The sequence below is a fragment of the Phalacrocorax aristotelis genome, chromosome 5, assembly GCF_949628215.1.
Source record: "Phalacrocorax aristotelis chromosome 5, bGulAri2.1, whole genome shotgun sequence".
NCBI lineage: Eukaryota > Metazoa > Chordata > Aves > Suliformes > Phalacrocoracidae > Phalacrocorax > Phalacrocorax aristotelis.
Window position 1 is genome coordinate 58,165,992 of NC_134280.1, and position 19,377 is coordinate 58,185,368.

Here is a 19,377-nt window from a genome sequence, read left to right on the forward strand (position 1 = left end):
ACGTGACCAGAAGTGAGCTCAATTTATATACTGATATCACATGTGGTGAACTGGAAACATAAGACACAGGAACATGAGAAGAACTAGAAACCTTAATTAACTATCATCTCTATTGATTCAACAATTTAGGAAATGCCCTTTGTTATATAGGCCATGGTGTCTGGAGATGCCACTGAGGGGGAAATGAATAAAAGAGCATGTAAATTAAGTGAGTAATTTGATCTTTGGTATCCAGAATGAACTCAAGAGTTATTTCAAGATAGCTATAATGATACTTCTTTTAAAAAGGATTTGCACTAGGCATAAAATACCCTGTCTGAAAACTCCTAGTATTAATGGTTTTGACTTACAATAGCCACAAATAGGTACTAATGGGCAGAGCGAACACAGTGAAGTAATTTTACCATAATGGTGGACTTGCCACCAGTTTATCAAACTCAAACATTTCCTGCAGGGTTACAATATATCTACTGTACTTCTGCATAGTCCCTGAATATTGCTGCTACTCAGGGCTACTCAAGCAACTAATAATAGATCGCGAAATTACTTCCTGTGGTGTCCTTTCTGTTGGGCATCAGCTTATCTTCAATTCAGTTCAGTTACAAATGCATCCCAACTATTCTGATGGGAAACATGAAGAGAAGGATATAGCAGCATGTGCTCAGCACATAAGCCCTGATGCAAGCCCTGGTGAATTTAATAGAAGAGTTTCTCTTTGCAGTATCTTGGGGAATAGAAAGCCTGAAAGAAAACCAATCACAGTTCTCTGCTGGTCATCATGGCATTAAGCGGAACATCTATATACACCTAAATTCTGAGATGCAAGTGAGTCAAGTTCTGATTCACTTCTGCACAAGAAGAAAAAATTTTGTTCTCCTGAAATTATTTTACCATTTCCTTCAGTGGGGCTGGAATTTCACTCATTGTCAAGAGTTTCTAAGTACTCCCAATCTTTTCAAAGACATTGGGCAATTCCTGACAATAGGACAACAAAGCAAAGTTTTAAATGTGTTTTACTGTCTAAGCAGGGAAGTATTTGTGTAATCCATTCTGCCAGTTTAGCTATTTGCTTATCAACAATGTTTTCCAAAAGGTACAGGTAATAATTTAAACCAAAAAACCTAATACAGCTTATAGACCCAAAATGCAAGGGTATTTATTCTGGGAAGCAAAGCTTTTTATATAACAAGAAGTATTAATTTAAAATATAACCATGAAGGTTATATTAGGGAACAGGACAAAAGTTGGAGGATGCTCTGCCCTCTCTGTGATAACCAAAACTGCTTCATCACAGCTTTACCTGTAACTGTCCATCTGTCAGTGTGACTAGAACTTATATTGACACTGTACTGTGTTAACATTACTTTTAAGTTGCAGAGTGTTCCCAGAGTTACATTATTTATGATGCAAAAATGGGCTTTTGGGCAAGATATTCTGAATTGCATATTTTTGAAACTCCTGCTGCTGGTATATAGCACATTCTATCATTTATGCTTCACTATCTCACACACTAAGAAACATCTTGCTTCCAAACACATTGTTACAAGCTCTGACAGATTCCCATTTGAACATATTAGGTAAATTAAGAAAATAATGGCAGCTGAGCTGTGTCTCAGTTAGATAAGCTGGTGCTTCTTCCTTTGATATCACTGATGGTAAAACTATGGCTTTAGTTTGGGCGGTGTGGGGGTGGTTAAAAAAAAGTAAGCAAGCTTCACTGCTACATGGCTTGACTGTTAATAAAAAGGAAGTAACCAAAAACTATGAGGAAGGTTTGCAAGTCCCTCTAGGGTACTCCTATGCTCCAGTGAGAAATCTGCTTTACTGAACTTCTTTTAGGAGTCCTAAGGGATTACAGAGAAGAAAAACCTTCTTTTAAAGAAGGTTTGAAAAAATAATCTAGTGCTTTTGAAGACATTAGATATTCCCATTTGATTTCCTTTCTACATAAATTCTTATTGAAAGGTACATGATATGAGTCATGGTAATTAAGAAATCCCAGTATAATAAGTGCATTCTAAACATTCAGCAATATCTTATGCATTTGCTTCTCCTCTTTGAAGAGCGCATGTGAATAGACCTCTTCCTGGTTTAGATAAAGTTTTGTTTCCCTCTTCAAGTATCTTATACCAGAAGATGCAAACACACTTTGCTTGCATTCATTTTTTTAATTTCCCCAGAAGACTCCATGGATTAGGTTACACGTTCTTTTCTTTTTAACAATGGAGGAAATGAAACACAGAAGCGACCAACAGGGAAGAAGTACATCCCCTCTACACTTTTTTGCAATGTCGTCACTGGGCAAGTCACTTGCTCAATTTCAAGCGGTCTCAAGCCTTCTGCATGGGACAGAACTGACCAACAAATTGTTGCTGACCCAACAGGAGTTAAGAGGAGTGGAAAGATACATCCTCTGTCCTACATGTCGGAAAAGTGTTCCCCTCCACCCAAAGTCCCTGAAACTGAATATGCAGTGTGGCTATCCAGTTTACTTAGGAATCAAAAGTGCAAAAGAGCCAGACTAAGGTCCATGAGCTGGTCCAGAAGGTGAAGTCCAGTATCCTGGCTTCTTTGTTACTCTTCCCTTGCTTTGGATCCCACTTTGGATAAAGCAGTCAGCAGATTACAGAATAGTTTTGATAAGTGTGCACCTGTTTTAACTCCCAGCTACAGGTAATACTACCACATTCTGAAATCAGTCTTATTCATGCAAATAGTAGAATACTGTTTTGTAACACAGGGGCCATAAATGCACACCTTTCTCTGCTCCTCCTCATAACACAAAGTAGTAACAACTAAAAAACGGCAAGAATAGTTCTGCCTGTTAATTGTGTATTTAACAGAAGTGACACCCATCTATGTGCAGTGTCAATTACAAGGCCAAGGTAGTAATCCTATGCCTTCCAATTACCCTTTGCACCCATTCCCCAATGGGAAACTGAAATATGATGTGACCATTTTATCATTGAAACAGATAAAAAGAAAATTATAATTGCCTGCAGGATCTAATGGGTAATACTGGTGTAACCACTCAGCCAATAGTCTGCTTCTGTTTACTTTGTGTTGAGAGCAGAAAGGGGACAATGAGGGATCCAAGAGGTTCAGTATCTTCCTAATATATTGTCACAGATCCAGCCCTACACCACTAGTAACGTTATTTTTTTAATCAACTCTATTTTAAGTATATAGAATCAAACTCATTCTTCAAATAGTTAAAAAAGTACTCTGAAGGCAGTAAGTCCATCTCCAGGAGTGAAGTCATTGCAGCGCTGCATAAGCAAACCATAAGACAGTCTGTTGTTCAATACAGGGTTTGTTCTGTTTTCAAAGAGCGTTCAGCTGGTAGTGTTTCAACAACTCACAAGCCACCCAAGTTAGTGGTTTTCACTTACCTTTGCCATAGCTGAATTACTAGTGGGAAAGTCCTTGAGTAAGAAATTTTCAACTACGTCCCTTGCAAAGCAGGTCTGTTTGCACACAGGGCAGGAAAGGATACCTGCATTTTTTAAAAAAAAAACAAAACCACCACAAATAAAACAACGCACACCAGCCATGTGAACCAGGAAATTATGTAAACCACATTTCAGTATTGCTGGCTTTTTTACATCACATGGACACACTTAGTTCCAGGAAACCAAGGCATTCTTCAAATCCCTAGAAATATGCTATAATTGTGTTTACTTATTTCAGTATTTATCAATGATACCTGCATGTCCAAATTCCCATGAATCATTAGGACTTACAGCTTTGATAAAAACTGAGCTGCACTTTAAACCAAATTGCCTTGTTACAAATCTACATGTGCTTTCTAATACTTGACACAGTTCTTCTAGACCAGCTTTACCTTACCAGAGGTATAGCAAAGCATAAAACACACAGTGCTTAATACTAGCTTTACAGTGCAGCATGCTATCCAAGTGAAGTGAAAGAGGAGTAACATGCTGTTAGCAGAAGTACCAAGTCAGAATAAAGGTAAAGGATAAAAAAAAGTTTCATAAGTAAAAGTCAGAATTGCAAATCACCTATTACAACAAATCCACAGGCGGCAAAATGTGATCACCCCCAAAGCAAAGCAAGCAGTGTGAGCAGCAAAACCAGTTTCTCCTTCATTAGCTACTGAACGCAGCTGGGATAAATCTTACTGTTTGCCTGAGCTGAGAACTAACAGTTGAAGGAGGTGTCCATAACTGCACACCTGCATTCTTGCACCTCTGCTATTTCATTCCTAGACTTCTTGGGCTAAGACTTGTGTTTTTCTATAAGGTCTCGTGCTTTTTTTAAAGTTTTTTTGAAAAGGAGTATGCATCTTTCTCACCACATTTCTGTAAACTGCTGTAGCTGTGAATCCAGTTCTTTAGAGATGGTGGTAGTGCGTCAGTCTATTTTTAACTTATCAAGTCCTTCTTTATCTAATTTTTTCCATTCTATGAACAGAATTTCAGCGCTATGCTCACCTTGCCAAGTGATCTGTTTATGATCACTAACAGCAGTATTTTCCACACCTAAATGATGCAAACTCACTTAAAGCACGATTTTAAAAGCAAGATCAATTATGACTTTCTACTGGACTGACAACATCCAATGTTCTCTTTTCCTTAACTAAAATTATTTTTTAGTAAGGATAGTGTCCTGTAGATTAATTACATCTTAGGATGTCTATTACTCTTTGCATTAGACAGTTATCAGAGACACTCATGTTTTCCAGGTGCGTAGTATTACCTGCCCTCAGGACACGGCTCCTGCAGTCCCTGGCCAGGTGCACAATTCTAACCTTGAGTGACTCCCGTTTTCAGAACTGGGCTACTGTTATTTTAACAGCAGCAATTTACATTGATACAGAAACACAAACCCCAAACCCCTCCCACATTACCACTTCTGACAAAAGCACCATGCAGTCAGATGTCTGAATACATTCACTCTCATTCATAAACGTTTTGAAGACACTTTGAGTTCCGTTACATCTCCTTTGAAGAGGACATCTTACTCAGAACTGTTTTCATGAGACTTAGGTCTTTTTAGCCCAAATCTTGTTATAAAAGCAAAAGTACATTGTTCACTATTTTCCAAGGTTGCATTTACAACAGAATTGTGATTTGGGGGCCCAGGTGGCAGGCTATGGTCTACCTCACACTTGTTTGTTTAACTGTGCCTTTCATACAACACTGAGTATTCGTGTAGATGTGAGAAGGAACAGGCAGTATCCACAGGTGCCTGTGCTGCTCTGCTACAAGTCACCCCAGGGAAAAGGACCATGCAAGCAGTTGCCAATGCTTTGCTCATCTTCTGGGCCTTTAACTTGAGTCTTGTTGAAGCGCGTTCTGGTGACAGGAGTTGCAAAGAGGCTAAAAATTAATCTGATAAAGACGCCCGTGATGGCAGAAAGCTGTAGAAGTCTTTTAAACTCTTCCTTTACTCTGCATCCATAATATAGCGACCGCAGCTGAAATAGTATCTTATTTACCTACAGCTTTGTAGCTAATCACCTTCATATGTTACACCCTAGGACAACACAGTTAACTTGTTAGCCACACTGAAACCTTCCCATGTTCTCCCAAATTATGGTTTTCTGTGTCTTTTAGATATCAATTAACACCTCAGTTCTCCAGAGAAGTGTAAAAACAGTAGGAGCACTGCACTACCTAAGACGTGTTATGCAGACCGTGCCCTCCTACTCCTTGTAAATGGTGCATACTACAAGCACCAGTGAATTGTAGTGCTAATTCCTAGAAGGTGAAACAGTTTTCAGGTTTCCCTGTGAGCACCTTATGAAGCAACACAATTATAACAGCAGGAGAAATAAGAAGTCAGACACATTTTGATTGATAAGCTAAGCAAAATACCTACTTTGCAAGCAGCTTCTCAAATAAGTCTCATGGGACATGCTCCAATTCTCGGTGCAGTTGATAGGAAACCATCTACTGACTTTACAGAGAATCATCTCTAGCCCTTTGAGACCTTGAACCAGTTTCTTGCTCCCATAACAGCATTGCCCAAGCAGTGCCAGTTCTTGATCTGGCTAATACAGAGAGAAAACCTCCATACTGAGACTACATAATATGCTGCAAATTGACCAAAGGGGAAATTATCAACAGGTTGCTTTCTGAAGTAAGAAATGCATGACTCTCACAGTTATTCCTTCATCTCCATGCCATATGGGTGAGCACAGAGTCTTAAAAAACTTCTGGGAACAGCTGCTTACTGGGAAACAAAAGCCGTGCTCAGGACTTTGCCATAGCAAGGACAACTTCTGTCTACACACCACATGAGGTAAAAAACTTAATATTGAAGTTACTATTTTATTACATTCCAACATTTTTCAGTTAGTGCAGAATGTTAAATCAAATTATACCAATTGAATGATCTTCAATGGAATGCTCATGGCCTCAGGCGCATTCATGTGAACTTTAAATTCTGCTAATTTGTTACAAAGCAGTGAAATATAAAATGCATTGTAAAAAGAATGCATTAATTTGACAATGGGCAAAACCATCCTTTTTAATGTTTTCAAGTGTATTTAAAGAAAACTTCAATAATTTTCACCCTAAGAAAACAATACATCATGCATGCACAAAAGCCTCCTTATATGTACTGAAAAATGCAGTGGTATTAAGAAACATGGAACAGTCATGATTTTGAAGGTAGATGACATTATTGCTGATTAATATTAGGGGATATCTAAAAGAGATGCCCTGGATGCCCTGGGACAATTTTTTCCCCAGGTTTTAGATCCAAGTTATGCTACTGAAATCGGTGTTCCAGAGGTACGTGTGGAGTGACTTGCACACACAAAGGTTGGAACCTTGTATTAGACTCGCTACCACAGACCATCAAGTACAGCTTTGATTGTATAAACATCAAAGTGTGTCTTAAATATCCAAGTAACTGAATTACAATGATTTCAAATCTAAAACTCTCGAGATGAACAATAGACATGTATAGCTTTCAGCTTAATAAAAAAATCCAAACAAAGAGCATAACAGTTAACAGGAAAAATAATGGGGACACCATGGCCATACTGTATTGGAAGTAGTCTCTTACTCATAGAAGGACTCATCAGTACGTACCTTCTCACCTTTCCTAATACTGAATTCTATATTTAAGACTTTATTAAAAGCCCAGGAGATGGATTTGCATCTTGCTAAAAGAGGGATTCCCTGAATGTGATAGCTTCAGAGATCGTACTTGTTCAGCTAATTGGTCATCTTATTTGATTCCTTTTCCATTTAATGAAAACCTGTGCTCCCTGGAAATGTTCAGCCTGTTTCAATATAAATCCACCAAAGAATCTAATGATAGCTTGGTAAAATAAATACACTACAGAATGGTTTGTGATGCAATTACCCTGAAATTAATCAAACCTTACATACATATTTACACATAGCCACAAGCAGCAGCTACTTCAACAATACAAAGCAAGCGCACTATGCTGTGCTCGTGCTCAGAGCACAAATCACCAGGAAAGTACAACTTCCTAGAAACCCCTTACCTGTCCTCTGGATAAACAGTCACTTAGAGAGCTACACACAAAGCTACTGTGTCGGGGAGCAGGTGGTTATTAAGCAGAACTGCACACACTGTGCGCTCCCTGGAATCAGGCTTTGCCGTACTGCAAACTGAAGTCGCTTCACCTTTCACAGACGCTCTGGGGCTGCTCCCCCTTCTTCAGCCAGAAGTGCTGATAAATCAGCAGGGCAGAAAGATGTACTGGGCCACTACAAGGTGCATGCAGGTTTTTTCTCTTGCCTTCTTTCTTGCCCTTGCCTCTCAGATTCATTCAGGCCTCTGTTACCTTGCCTTGGTTGTATTTTTCCTGAAGTGGTGCAATAAAAATCTTGTAGTGAAAATGAATAGCAGCATCCTACTTCCCTTCTTGCCTGGGTCTTCGATCAGTCCTCAGAGTAACCTGGAGCAAGTGTGCAGAAGGAAAGAGACGAGCTTTTCCAGATCCAGGTAGCAGCAGGTCTTACAACACCATTCACTCCCATCGTACATTTTACAGACCATTCCCTAAATATTTTTCTTGCCTTCCTACCTTACCACTGCCTCTAAAGAACATTGTTAATTTGTTTTAAGAACCTGTACTTTGCAGACAGCTCATTTAAATATATCCGTATTACAGCACTGTGGGTGAAGGGAAGAGTAGTGAGAAGCCCTAGAGACTCACTGTTTATACATATGAGAATGATGCAATTTCTGGATCTAAATAGCAATTCAACATGCAATTACAGGACTCAAACAACAGTTTACATATTAAGAGATTCGGAGCCAAATTCAGCTACTGTGCAACTGTGATGCCCAAATGAAGTCCTTTATTGTTATCAAAACCTCTAGAAGTAGAAAAAAGCTAAGAGAGTTGTTGACAAGCTCTATTTTTGTATGGAAATTATACCGGTAGGAAGGCAGCAGGAACGTTTGCATAAATTATGTTTTAGAAGTTCATTATCTCCTGCTGTTTATCGTTCTAAATCATTATTTATGACATCACATTTCTCTGCTAAAGGGATGACCATGAATTTAGGAAAGAGAGCAAGGATCCTAATGTTGGATTTAAGCCCAATTTCATTGTGATATGCAGAATAAAACCCTAGTTCAGAATTATATGCAGGATAAACCACATATAAGCTATTCTCCATGTATTGAGTTACCAGCTAGTACTGAACAATCACTGAAGACCACATCATATTGGACAGAATTCTACAAAGCTTCACCATGTGAGGGATGTGGAGGAATAGTCCTACACCTACATCCTCCCAGGGTTCCACCACTCCTTTAACTACCATCCATAGTAGAAGCCACCAGCACTAGAAAGTGGCATGCACATAGACATACCTCTGTGTGTTATGTTTAAATACACATGCCTCTGAACCCTGAAAAGCTTGAGCAGCGGACGTTTACTTTGCTGAATTGGTTTGCCGCCCTTTTTCATAAGCCCTGTGTTTAGTTACTATTGCTGGTGGGAGTGTGAGAGTCAAAATAGACAGCAGGTTGGGGAAAAAGGAAATTCAAAGGTGGTGGAACCAGTAGTCAGGCACAGATACCCAGTCTGGACACTCCAGCTCCACACCTGGGATATCCAAAATTAGCTTTCAGGAAAACAACAAGGTTCTGCCATGCACTGTTCATGCCCTAGTTCCCCACAGGTGAGATCTCTCACATCCCACAGCATGTTCATTTCTGTTAATCAAAGTTGCCACGCTGCATCAGAGCCAGGGAACAGTAAGCTGACTTCAAGGTAGTGACCCTCATATGGAGTGTTCCTTTGTAAAAGCACAAATAAAGAAAGAACTAAAATTTCTGAGTGCTCTCGAGTTTTTACTCCACGTATATTGTAGCAATCTAATTTATAAGCGACAGAGCTGTGGATAATTTGCAGCAATCATCTCTGAAAGTGCACACTATAACCTCTCCACCACATATGGAAACTGAGTACAAAGACCTTTCAAACATCAAAAGCCGCAGCTCGCACTTTTGTTTCAAGGTCTTCCAGCCTGGTCAGGTTTAAATAGAAAGAACCATCAAGCTGCCTGTCTCAGAAATAAATCAATGCAGATAATTAACCTATTATTATCATGAGAATTGATTAGCATAACGAAACAAACAGTGGAGCTATCATGCACACCACATTTATACTTGCTGTCCACATGTTGCACTTATTCCTATGCTCCTTCTCCAACAACCATCAGACTAATTATTCTCAAAGAGCATTAGCTACAGTTCAAGCTGCAGGCATAATTTACACTTCCTTGGAGACCCAATTATAGGCTACAGGAAACAGTTCTGAAGACAACGTCCCACTCTACAGCTTCATATTTATATAACTAAACCCACCATTGTTTCACTTGCTGTTTGGACCCAGCAGCTGAACAACAGCGAGAAGGGCCAAGTAACTTTAAATCCATTTTAAGATGACTAAATATATACCTTATGAACAGTTTCCCTCTTTAGAATTACCTTTCTTGTTCCATTTTTAGAACTAAAACATGTATTTGGTGTTAAGTGGATCTAATTAAAGCCAATGGGTATTCTCCTTCAGAACTAATAGATGTGATGCATTGCATCACTTGCCTTAGATGATTGTATCAAAACAAGGTTATTTGGGGCCTGGAGATATAACAGCTGTAAAACCAAGGAGGCCAAACCATACTCCACTATAAGCCTAAATATGGTTTAAAGAATCTGTAGATGTCCTTTTTTGTTTTTGGTTTTTTTTTAACATACAGACTTAGCACAAGATAAGGCACCGTGTATTCTCTGTGTTAGCACCTGGAGTCTCCTTAAGCCAGTACACCATATTCGCCAAAACATCATACTGAAAATGAGCCTAGAGCCAAATGAGTCCTAGAGCTCAATGTTTTTCTTGAAATAAACCCCCTTGAAGATATCTCTGAACATGTTAAATGCAAGTGTGACCAACGCTTGGCTGAGTTTTGGATATGACTCGCTAGCAAGCATTCACAATCAGGAAACCATGGTTATGTATAGCACCTACCTTACAAGCTAAAGAAAAACTATATTTCCAGCTGGAAGTAATAAAATGCAGCAAGAAGATATCTGTCAACAGTTGAAGTCACATTTGTTCTCTTTAATATTCTGTTTTCTTAGTTTTAAATGATCAGTTTGCATTTCTTTAATACATAACCCTGTTAAAATTCTCAGCATTTAAATGGGAATTTCAGACCCTCTCTTGGATGTGGGGAACTAACATAAAGTAAGTGTGGACAGTTTATGCACAGAATGTAGATAGAAATAATGCAGTCATTTTCCATTATTTTTGTTATCCAACCTAGAGAAGCACAAAAGGACAAAGCACATTTTAAAACTAGAATTTCAGAAAAAATAGCTCAACACACAAGTTCTATACAAAAAACACAACAAACAAACAAACAAAAACACCACTTCCTAAAGCAATTTACAAAGCTGGGCAACTACTAATCGTATTTTACAAACATAAAGTGTAACTCACAGGTTAGACAAATTACCCAATTCAGTCACAAAATGTAAATAATATCAGGGCTTGATATCAGTTAGCAGAAATCTGCAAGGTGTTACAGTACATCTTTCCTGATCTGCCTTGTTACCAGGGGTCTAAACTGTGATTGAGCAGTGATTACCCATGGTGTTTTTTTTTAAGGGGGGAGGGGGGTGGGGAACCAAACCCTAGAGCTGAGACAGTCTTCCAAAAACATGAACTTCTCACAACAATGCACCTTCACTAGTCCTAACAGAATCACAGAATGGCAGGGGTTGGAAGGGACCTCTGGAGATCATCTTGTCCAACCCCCCTGCTTGAGCAGGCACACCCAGAGCAGGGGGTACAGGAACACATCCAGGCAGGTTTTGAATGTCTCCAGGGAAGGAGACTCCACAGCCTGTTCCACTGCTCTGTCACCCTCACAGGAAAGAAGTTTTTCCTCATATTTAAGGGGAACTTCCTGTGTTCCCATCTGTGCCCCTTGTCCTGTCATCAGGCACCACTGAAAAGAGTCCAGCCCCATCCTGTTGACACCCACCCTTCAGATACTTATAAGCATTGATAAGATCCCCCTCAGTCTTTTCTTCTCCAGGCTGAACAAACCCAGGTCTCCCAGCTTTTCCTCATAAGAAAAATGCTCCAAGAGTAGCTCATTTATCTACTTTTGAAATTAATAATCACTGACATTTAAAGTACTAAAACAATTTAAATCATTGAACATCTTATGGAGAGGAAGATTTGCAGATAAAGGGTAATTTAGTTTGGCATCCACCTCCAATTCAGAAAGAAGAGATAAGCACAAGAGCCTGGATTAATCTAGCTTTGAATGTATTCAGAACTCAGTGAGAAAGAGCCAGACCCAAGAAGCCAAGGCAACATGCAAGAACCAATTCTGTATGTTTTCACATTGTACTGTTAGTGACTATTCACACAGGTAGAAGCCTGGGAAAGTCTTCATCTGAGAAATTTACACCTCAGGAGATAGGGGAATTTTCTGTCTTTCCTCTGCAATCCCTCTCTTTAAAATAATTCCTTCCCATACACTAAACAGACTGAAAGCACACAATGTGCTGATCGACGGAGGAGAAGAATGTGGATTCTCTGTTACATGAAAAGAGGGGAAAAAAAAAAGAAGAAAGTGACACTGGCCTGCAAAAAGAAAGGAAAGAAAGACTGAGAATCTTAAAGTCCCTTTCATATAAGAAGCATATGTAGGAGCCAAACTCACAAAGATAATTGTTTTTTTCTGCTCAAATTGCTTCCAAATTCTCAGTTCTCACAGCTTTGAATAAATTCTGATGTGTATGCAGCTTTTCCATAAGAGCTCTGGCTATCTTAGAGCTTTCATTTACAAGTCACCTTAAACACACACAGGTATAACAGTAAGTTTCCAACATCAACCCCCATCAAAGATCAGGACCACTTACCTCCATGTTCTCAGCAATCTTAATGCAACAACAATAAACTAGAAAAGATCTTTATGTTAATATAGTACTATTTATAGTAAAGCATACCAAAACCCACAAACTCAAGTATGTTTTTGTATCAGATTGATTTATAGTCACTTTTTCCATTCTTGTATTTTAGTTGAAAAATTCCTGATGAGTAAGCAACACATTTTTCTTACAGGCAATATTTCATGTTTACTTAGCTAAACCAGTTTAGCACTTATATTTAATTATACATTATCACTGACACCTATATATGATCATACTTAAAGATAACACTGAAAATTGAGTTTGTTTTGTACTGCCCATAACTCAGCACAGTTAAGATAAGCGACACTTAGCACCACACCATCAGAAGATTTCACAAATTTATCCAGGCTGACCTACTGTGGTTGCAGTTTCAATCATTGACTTAAATAAGAGGCACAGATGTTTTGGTTTTGCTGCTCTCCTTGCTCATTTATTAACTGGGTCTCTGCACCTGGTGTCTCAGTTTACTGGGTCATCACCGTTCATTGTTTCTTTTCTCTGATCTTGCTCTTTCCCATAGAAGTTCCCTATCTACAAGAGAATGAGGAAGTAAACAGAGAAACTTCAAGAATACAGAAATAAACTAGTATTTGTTCCAATTTGCTATAGACAAATCATTCCCCATCCACTCATGAGTTTGAAGAAATATCTACTATTTAACCTCTAACTGCATTTCATCCAAGATCACCAAGTTGTATAAATTAACTTTCCACTCGGCAAACAGAAACAAGGAAGAGAGAGGAATGATGCTAGATGTCAAATGAGGATACACGAAAAGTAATGGAGTGCTTGTTCTCAACAGCATTTTATCATCAGTAGGTCCCACAGACTTTAAGCCCACTATGATTGGGCATTAAAACTTTTAAGGAAACATTTACTTGAAATGACTGCTTTGCTCTCTTTGTCCTTTGTACCTTTTTCTGCCTGTACCCTACACATGAATAGCCTTTCTCCACTGCCATTAAGTTATTCCCTTTCCCTTTCTCTTTTGTGTTTTGCTAGCCTTTCAACAGTGATCTCCTAACAGTGTTTCCATTTGTTCTCAAACTTGAACTTGTCTAGTTTATGTCATCCCATCAATTCAGATTACCGTCACCTCAGGGAAGGTGTCTTCTCTTCCTACACATTTCTAAAATCTGCTGTGGAAGAGATAATAAATGATGCCTCTTACTCATCTAAAGTTCGAGCCTGTGAAAATACAGGTAATCTACGTGCCTTTTCTCTTCTTATAAATTAGTAATAATTCTGGAATGCTTCACCATGGCAATTAAGACTCTTTCAGTTAAAATGGCTGTATTCTGTCTTATTCCAAAAAAAAGTTACTTATTTTCTATTAACATCACTACCAAAAACTATGTGCAAATAACTTCAGGATTTCAAAAGCCACAGTCACAAAATGCTTGTTGTCCTCACTAGTTCACTCAGCTTGCTAGGGTGAGTGACAGCATAGCCTACAGTCAGAAGGGTTCAGACAGAGAGAAACCGCATTTACAATGAGGTAAAAGAAAGAGTTTCAGTGCACCACAATACACATATTCTAATAACAATTATTATGACCTCTGTTAGGAACAAAGAACCAGATGTTTTTGTGCAGGCGGAGGGTGGGTGGGGGGCAGAAGGGGGAGAGAAGTAAGAATAAAACTATCACCAGAACCACTACTATAGAAAGGCCCAACATGCCCAAAAGCTTGTATGAAAATGTAGCCTAGAAAGTACCTTGCAGTATTTATTCATTTACTAAACAAAGAAAATCAAATATTCATAATGTCACATTTGGTAACTGAAACCTAAGCCGTCCTGGGAAATGTTAAATGTTGCCTGTGTCATTTCTCTTCAAAACATTGCTGTTGGATGAAAAACATAATGAAGGGGGCTTGTTCCCAATCCACCCTCTGCTCATACAAATCTTGAGTGTCCCAGTTTATTCTTTTAAAGTAGTCCTGCAAAGGAACGGGCTACAAAAAGTACTTCTCAATCCAGCTATTTTTATAGTACTGTAATACAAAGAGCACGAGCCAGAGATTCTTAAATGTTACCTTCATATAGAACTTCATACTCAGTGGGAATACAGCTATATCCTTGAATCAAATCCGGAAGACAGTCCTTACAGAAGGAATGAAGGCAAGGTAGCATTCTGGGCTCTCTCCTCCGTAGGTCCCATTTGCACACTAAACAATTCCTCAACAGATCCAGGGTCTCCATTTCTGTCGGCTTAAGTTTGAAATCGAAAACACAAAGAGTCACAAAATGGCTCATGACAACCCTTTCACTTAGCAAAACACTTGATCACTCAAGTGCAAACTAGAAGGCAACAGCAGGATGCATGTTCTCAGAAACAACATTTATTTAGTCCTTGTGAAGGAAGAGGAAGTTCCTTGCAGCTGAAAATCACGTACCTGCTTTACAAAGAAGAATATCTTTGCAGATTGTTGTGCAGGAAAGTGCGGTTTAAGGTTTACAAACCATGATCCCACTATCTGTCTATAGTACTCGCAACTTCTGTAAAAACTGAAGTAATCTGTTCTATTGATCTACTTACAAAGCTGCTACCAGGTTGAATTGTCACACGCTGTACATTTCCTGCCAGAAGCACTAAAACTGTGCCATAAAAATGATGATATCCTCTCACTGCTTTTACAATTTCAATATTTCAGAGTTTTCAGGTAAAGCAAACAAGTATAACTGATCACACGTCCATCATTTCAGCAACGCATGTTAGAAAGCTGCCTTGATAAATGTACAGCATCTTCTGCCAATTTTCTATACAGAAATTTAATAAAATGCACTTCACAGTAATCAAATTTCAACTGCCAAGATGACCACAGATCAAATGATAGACCAAACCTGAGCTTCCCACAAGTAGGATGGCGTTCCTCCTGCCAACCTACGCTCCCCAAGGTAAATTGAGAGTTTTGCAGTTCATCTTCCATCCTTGATTAGGAGATTTTGAGAGATGTTGCTCAGACAGAGCCTGCAAAGGGAAACTTTTGCAAGTTGCATCAGAGGAGAAAAAGCAAACACAGTCTTGTCTCCCCTGGAATCCCCCTTCCAGCTGACCAAACCTCCTGGGGGCCAGAGCCCCATGTAGCTGCCCAGTGCCTTGGCATGGTGGCCTTGCTACCAGCAGTGCATAACTTGCAGCTATGATCTTCAGATTTCCCCAGCACAGAAGAGCAGCAGCTCTAAACTTAGGGCTATGTATTCTCTTGAGGGATTCTGCCTCAGGTCAGATTCCAGTGGAAATTGTTGGTAAGCGGGTCTTTTTTTTTTTCTACAATGCAACAAAATTATGGAAGTCTCAGAAATTCCTAACCAGGAATTGTTTAAGTGTTGCATCCTGAAGTCACTGCTATTTAAAATATTTTAGAAAAAAATGGACCATATGCTAAAGTCTGCACCATATTTCATACCCAAGATCCATTCTAGGAGCAAATGAAAATAGGTAGATACCCATCATCTTTACTAAATTCACTTAGAGAAATTCAAACCTACCACTAAAACACGTGATTGCGATTTCAAAACTAGAAATCCCTTTAGAAATGAGCTGTGGTAATTGTACCTGTGGCTTAACTAATAAACGGCATATAAGTGTTTATTATATGAGCTCACTTTTTATAGTGCATCTTCATCCACCATCTTTCAGAGGCAAACGTCATTAGAGCAGGACAGCTTCTCAGCTCACTCCATCTCTACTGCTTCTTGCAACTACTGTTGCTAAGAAGACAAACCAGCACCTACAAAAGCATGTAATTCCTGCAGTAGGAAGTTGAGGTCTTAGACTACCACATTGTTTAGACAGAGAAACCACAGCCCAGGACCAAAGCATCCCTGTACAGAGAATCAGTGCAAACAAAGCCTAATACTGGGAAATACTGTATCACCGTACAGGTCAAACCTGTGGCTGAATGAGAAGCAGGTTACCATACATTTTAATTTATGCTTTTTACATGACATAGATAGTAACTATGTACATGGTTTTTGGTATGAGGGGGAAGGATGAGGGTGATTAAAAGTGTTTAAAGTTTCCCGCTGAGACATGTTTGCAAATTGGCAGTCAGGCAGCTACATCGCCAGTGACTTGGCTATGCTGATGGGAAACACCAGCTACAGCAGCAGTGATTACAAAGAAAACACACTTGATGGCATTTGGAGGCGTGTGGTGAGGGTAACAAGGCAGGACGCAGGACGAAGCCAGGGAGAGCTGTGGAGGCAGCCAGCAGGCTGAGCCACGCCCGAACGGGAAGAAACGTGCTGGGCTTTTGGCTTGTCAGCCCAGACGAGGGCAAAGGAAAGGGGTTGTGCTGGGGGGCTGCCTCAGGACCAAAAGGTCAGTCGTGGAGTCAGGAAGGCACCAGCGACCCCAACACGAATCAAAGGGAAGCATCCAGGTATCACAGGACTGGAACTTCCAGTAAAGCATTAATACATTTTATACAAGACAAGTTTGTATGGATATATCCTCATAACTTTATGATTTCTGTATTTTAGGGATAAACTCTCTATGCAAGTCTTTCAATGTCCCGCATTCCTTTTTCTGACTTAATCAGGTGGAGTTTTTTCTATCTTCCTCCCTCCATTAAGTGTGGATCTTGCTACATGAGGCTCATTACAGCATTTAAAATGTCATAATATCAGCTTTAGCCGTTTTGTCCATAATTGCTTCATTAGCAGTATTGTAAGTTGCCAAGAATTTGGAAAACATTGAATAAAAATATTCTCACCTACCAAACCATGTTTATCAGTTAAACAAAAGCCAAAACAAAAAAACCCCAAACAAATAAAAAGGATGAGGTGTTACATTTTAGAATTTAGTTGGTCTTCATTTAGCTTCCTCATTTCTACCGGTTTTATATAGGAAAATCCTGGATTTGGACGCCGCGGACAGCCATCCTGGGGCTCCCTACCACCCCTCACGGGGGCGGCTCGTTAAGCCGGTGAATGCCGTCTGTTTGTGATTACTCGGCCCTCCGACACCTCCCCGCCGGTGGTCTACCCCAAGCAACGGCAGGGCGGGAAGGCCAGCGGCCGGCAGAGCCCGCCCGAGCCCCCCGAAACCCCCCCGGCGCGGAGGCTGGCGGCCGCCCCACGGCCCTCAGGCAGCACGACTGCGCGGGCGCCCCCGCGCGACCAACGGCCATGAGTAACAGCTGGGGGCGGGACTCAGGCGGGACCCGCCGGCCGGGCTGGGGGCGGGGCCGGGCCGCCACGGTAGCGGAAGCGGCCTCCTGGGGTGCGGGACGGCGTTGCCATGGCGGGGGGCGGCGGACAGGCCCCGCTCCCGCACCGCTCAGCGGGGCTGGCCGCTCCCAGCGCCCCCGCCCCGGCACGGCGCCCGCCGGCAGCCGCTCCGCCTTCCGGGGGTCCCGGTGGGTGCCCCCGGTGGGCTGCGTGGCGGGAGCGGCCCCGGCCCTGCCGCGGGAGGGAGAGATGCCGTTTGGAAACACACCTCGCAACAGCCCGATCTCAAAACCAGTGATTTATTCCTCCAGACCCCCGGGCACCGGCAGCCGCCAGGGATGAAGCAGCCCAGCCCCAGCCCCAGGGCAAGTACGTTGCGGGCAAGGCTCAGGTGTGCAAAAAACCCAAACCCCACACCAAATGCTCTGCCTTCAGCAGAGCAGAGACCAGGGCTGGTGGAGCTGTACACTTCACACACAGGGCCCTTTGTACTCAAAAGCACGACTACAAAATAAGGAAGAATTACATAAGACATACTATATTCAGACATTAAATACCAAAGCATTGAGAGTGGTGTCTACGACGTATGTTAGTGAGGTATCACCACTGGCCTGTTGTCACATGTACTTCGGAGTAACAACCTTTCGCTGTCTCTGTGATGTGGTCAGCGATCAGGTCACCAACGTGAGGGAGTAACAACGTTCCTTTTTTTGCAGTACTGCGCAACTTACCTTCGAAGACTGAAATGATTTTGCTCTGGCAGTCCATAAATAGCATCGCGTATTAGGGAACAGTGGTCCCAGCAGACAGTGAGATAAAGTTCACATACTCTTACCTCAGTATTTTACAAACTGTTCATTTGAGTTACAGTCCTTCACAACTAGCAGGCTAAGATTAGCTATTTTATCATAGCAATGCATGTCAGCTTTGCCCTAAAAATCCCTCTAAACTCAATTATTGCCAGACACTAGGTTAGGAGTTGATTAACTAGGATCATATCACTGATCATATCACATGTACTAGAAGGTAATGTCCAACTACTAGCAATAATTCAAGGCTTCTAGCAGTGAGCATAAAAAAATAGGTGTTTATGTGCTTTTGGTCTGACACTTAAAACAAGAGCTAGCTCACTAGCTTTAAGTTAATAGTTTGATTTTTTACCATTAGATAAAGATTCTGCTTTGGCATGCAGGGTCAAGCCTTGCATTGCCAACTGAAGCCCTATTTTGATGTTAGAACTATGCAAGCAATAGTTTATGTAGTCATTTTAAGCCAAATACATCGGCAATTCATACAGCACAGTTCCAGAGCCGTGCCATTGCTCTGTATTAGCTGTAGGGAAGGATGAAGCTAGGTGGCACCATTTCTGTCCCACACGTGGCAACTTCAGGAATTGTGTCCCCTGCCTGAGGAGTTAATGAACAAAAGTTTATGAACAGTTACTCTGTTAGTTCAGTCATTAAGCAACAGTTTCAGAACACGACGAGTGTTACTAACCCTTAAAACCACACCAACTTGGAACTGCCATCTCAGTCCAGTAACACTGACAAGAAGCCTTAAAGATCTTTAGCCAAATGCAATCTGTTTGCTTGTCTGCATAATTACCAGAAGGACACCATGCTGCTGCTACAACTGCTAGGAATTAGTGAAATTCAGAATTAGTACACGCAGAAGCAATTTCATCCTGTAGTGGAAGAAGTCAGCCTAATCTCAAAGAAATCTGATTTATTTACAAGCTGTGGTCTAGCT

General features: G+C 40.7%; 1 protein-coding gene across 5 annotated transcripts in view; it reads right to left on the reverse strand.

Annotated features, from left to right (window-relative positions):
• TRIM66 (tripartite motif containing 66) overlaps positions 1-19,377 on the reverse strand; it is a 64,549-nt gene that overhangs the window by 44,214 nt on the left and 958 nt on the right. For 3 of the 5 annotated variants that reach the window (XR_012660797.1, XM_075094759.1, XM_075094757.1), the window contains exons 1-2: positions 14,487-14,926; positions 3,393-3,496 (exon numbers count right to left, since the gene is read on the reverse strand). Coding sequence is in view for 4 of the 5 variants with exons in the window: in XM_075094759.1 (XP_074950860.1) it covers positions 3,393-3,496; positions 14,487-14,706 (324 nt within the window). In the remaining variant the exon portion in view is untranslated. Of the gene's footprint in view, positions 1-3,392; positions 3,497-14,486; positions 14,927-15,294; positions 16,185-19,377 lie in introns of those variants that run through there. The other 2 variants (XM_075094758.1, XM_075094760.1) reach the window with 2 other exon arrangements.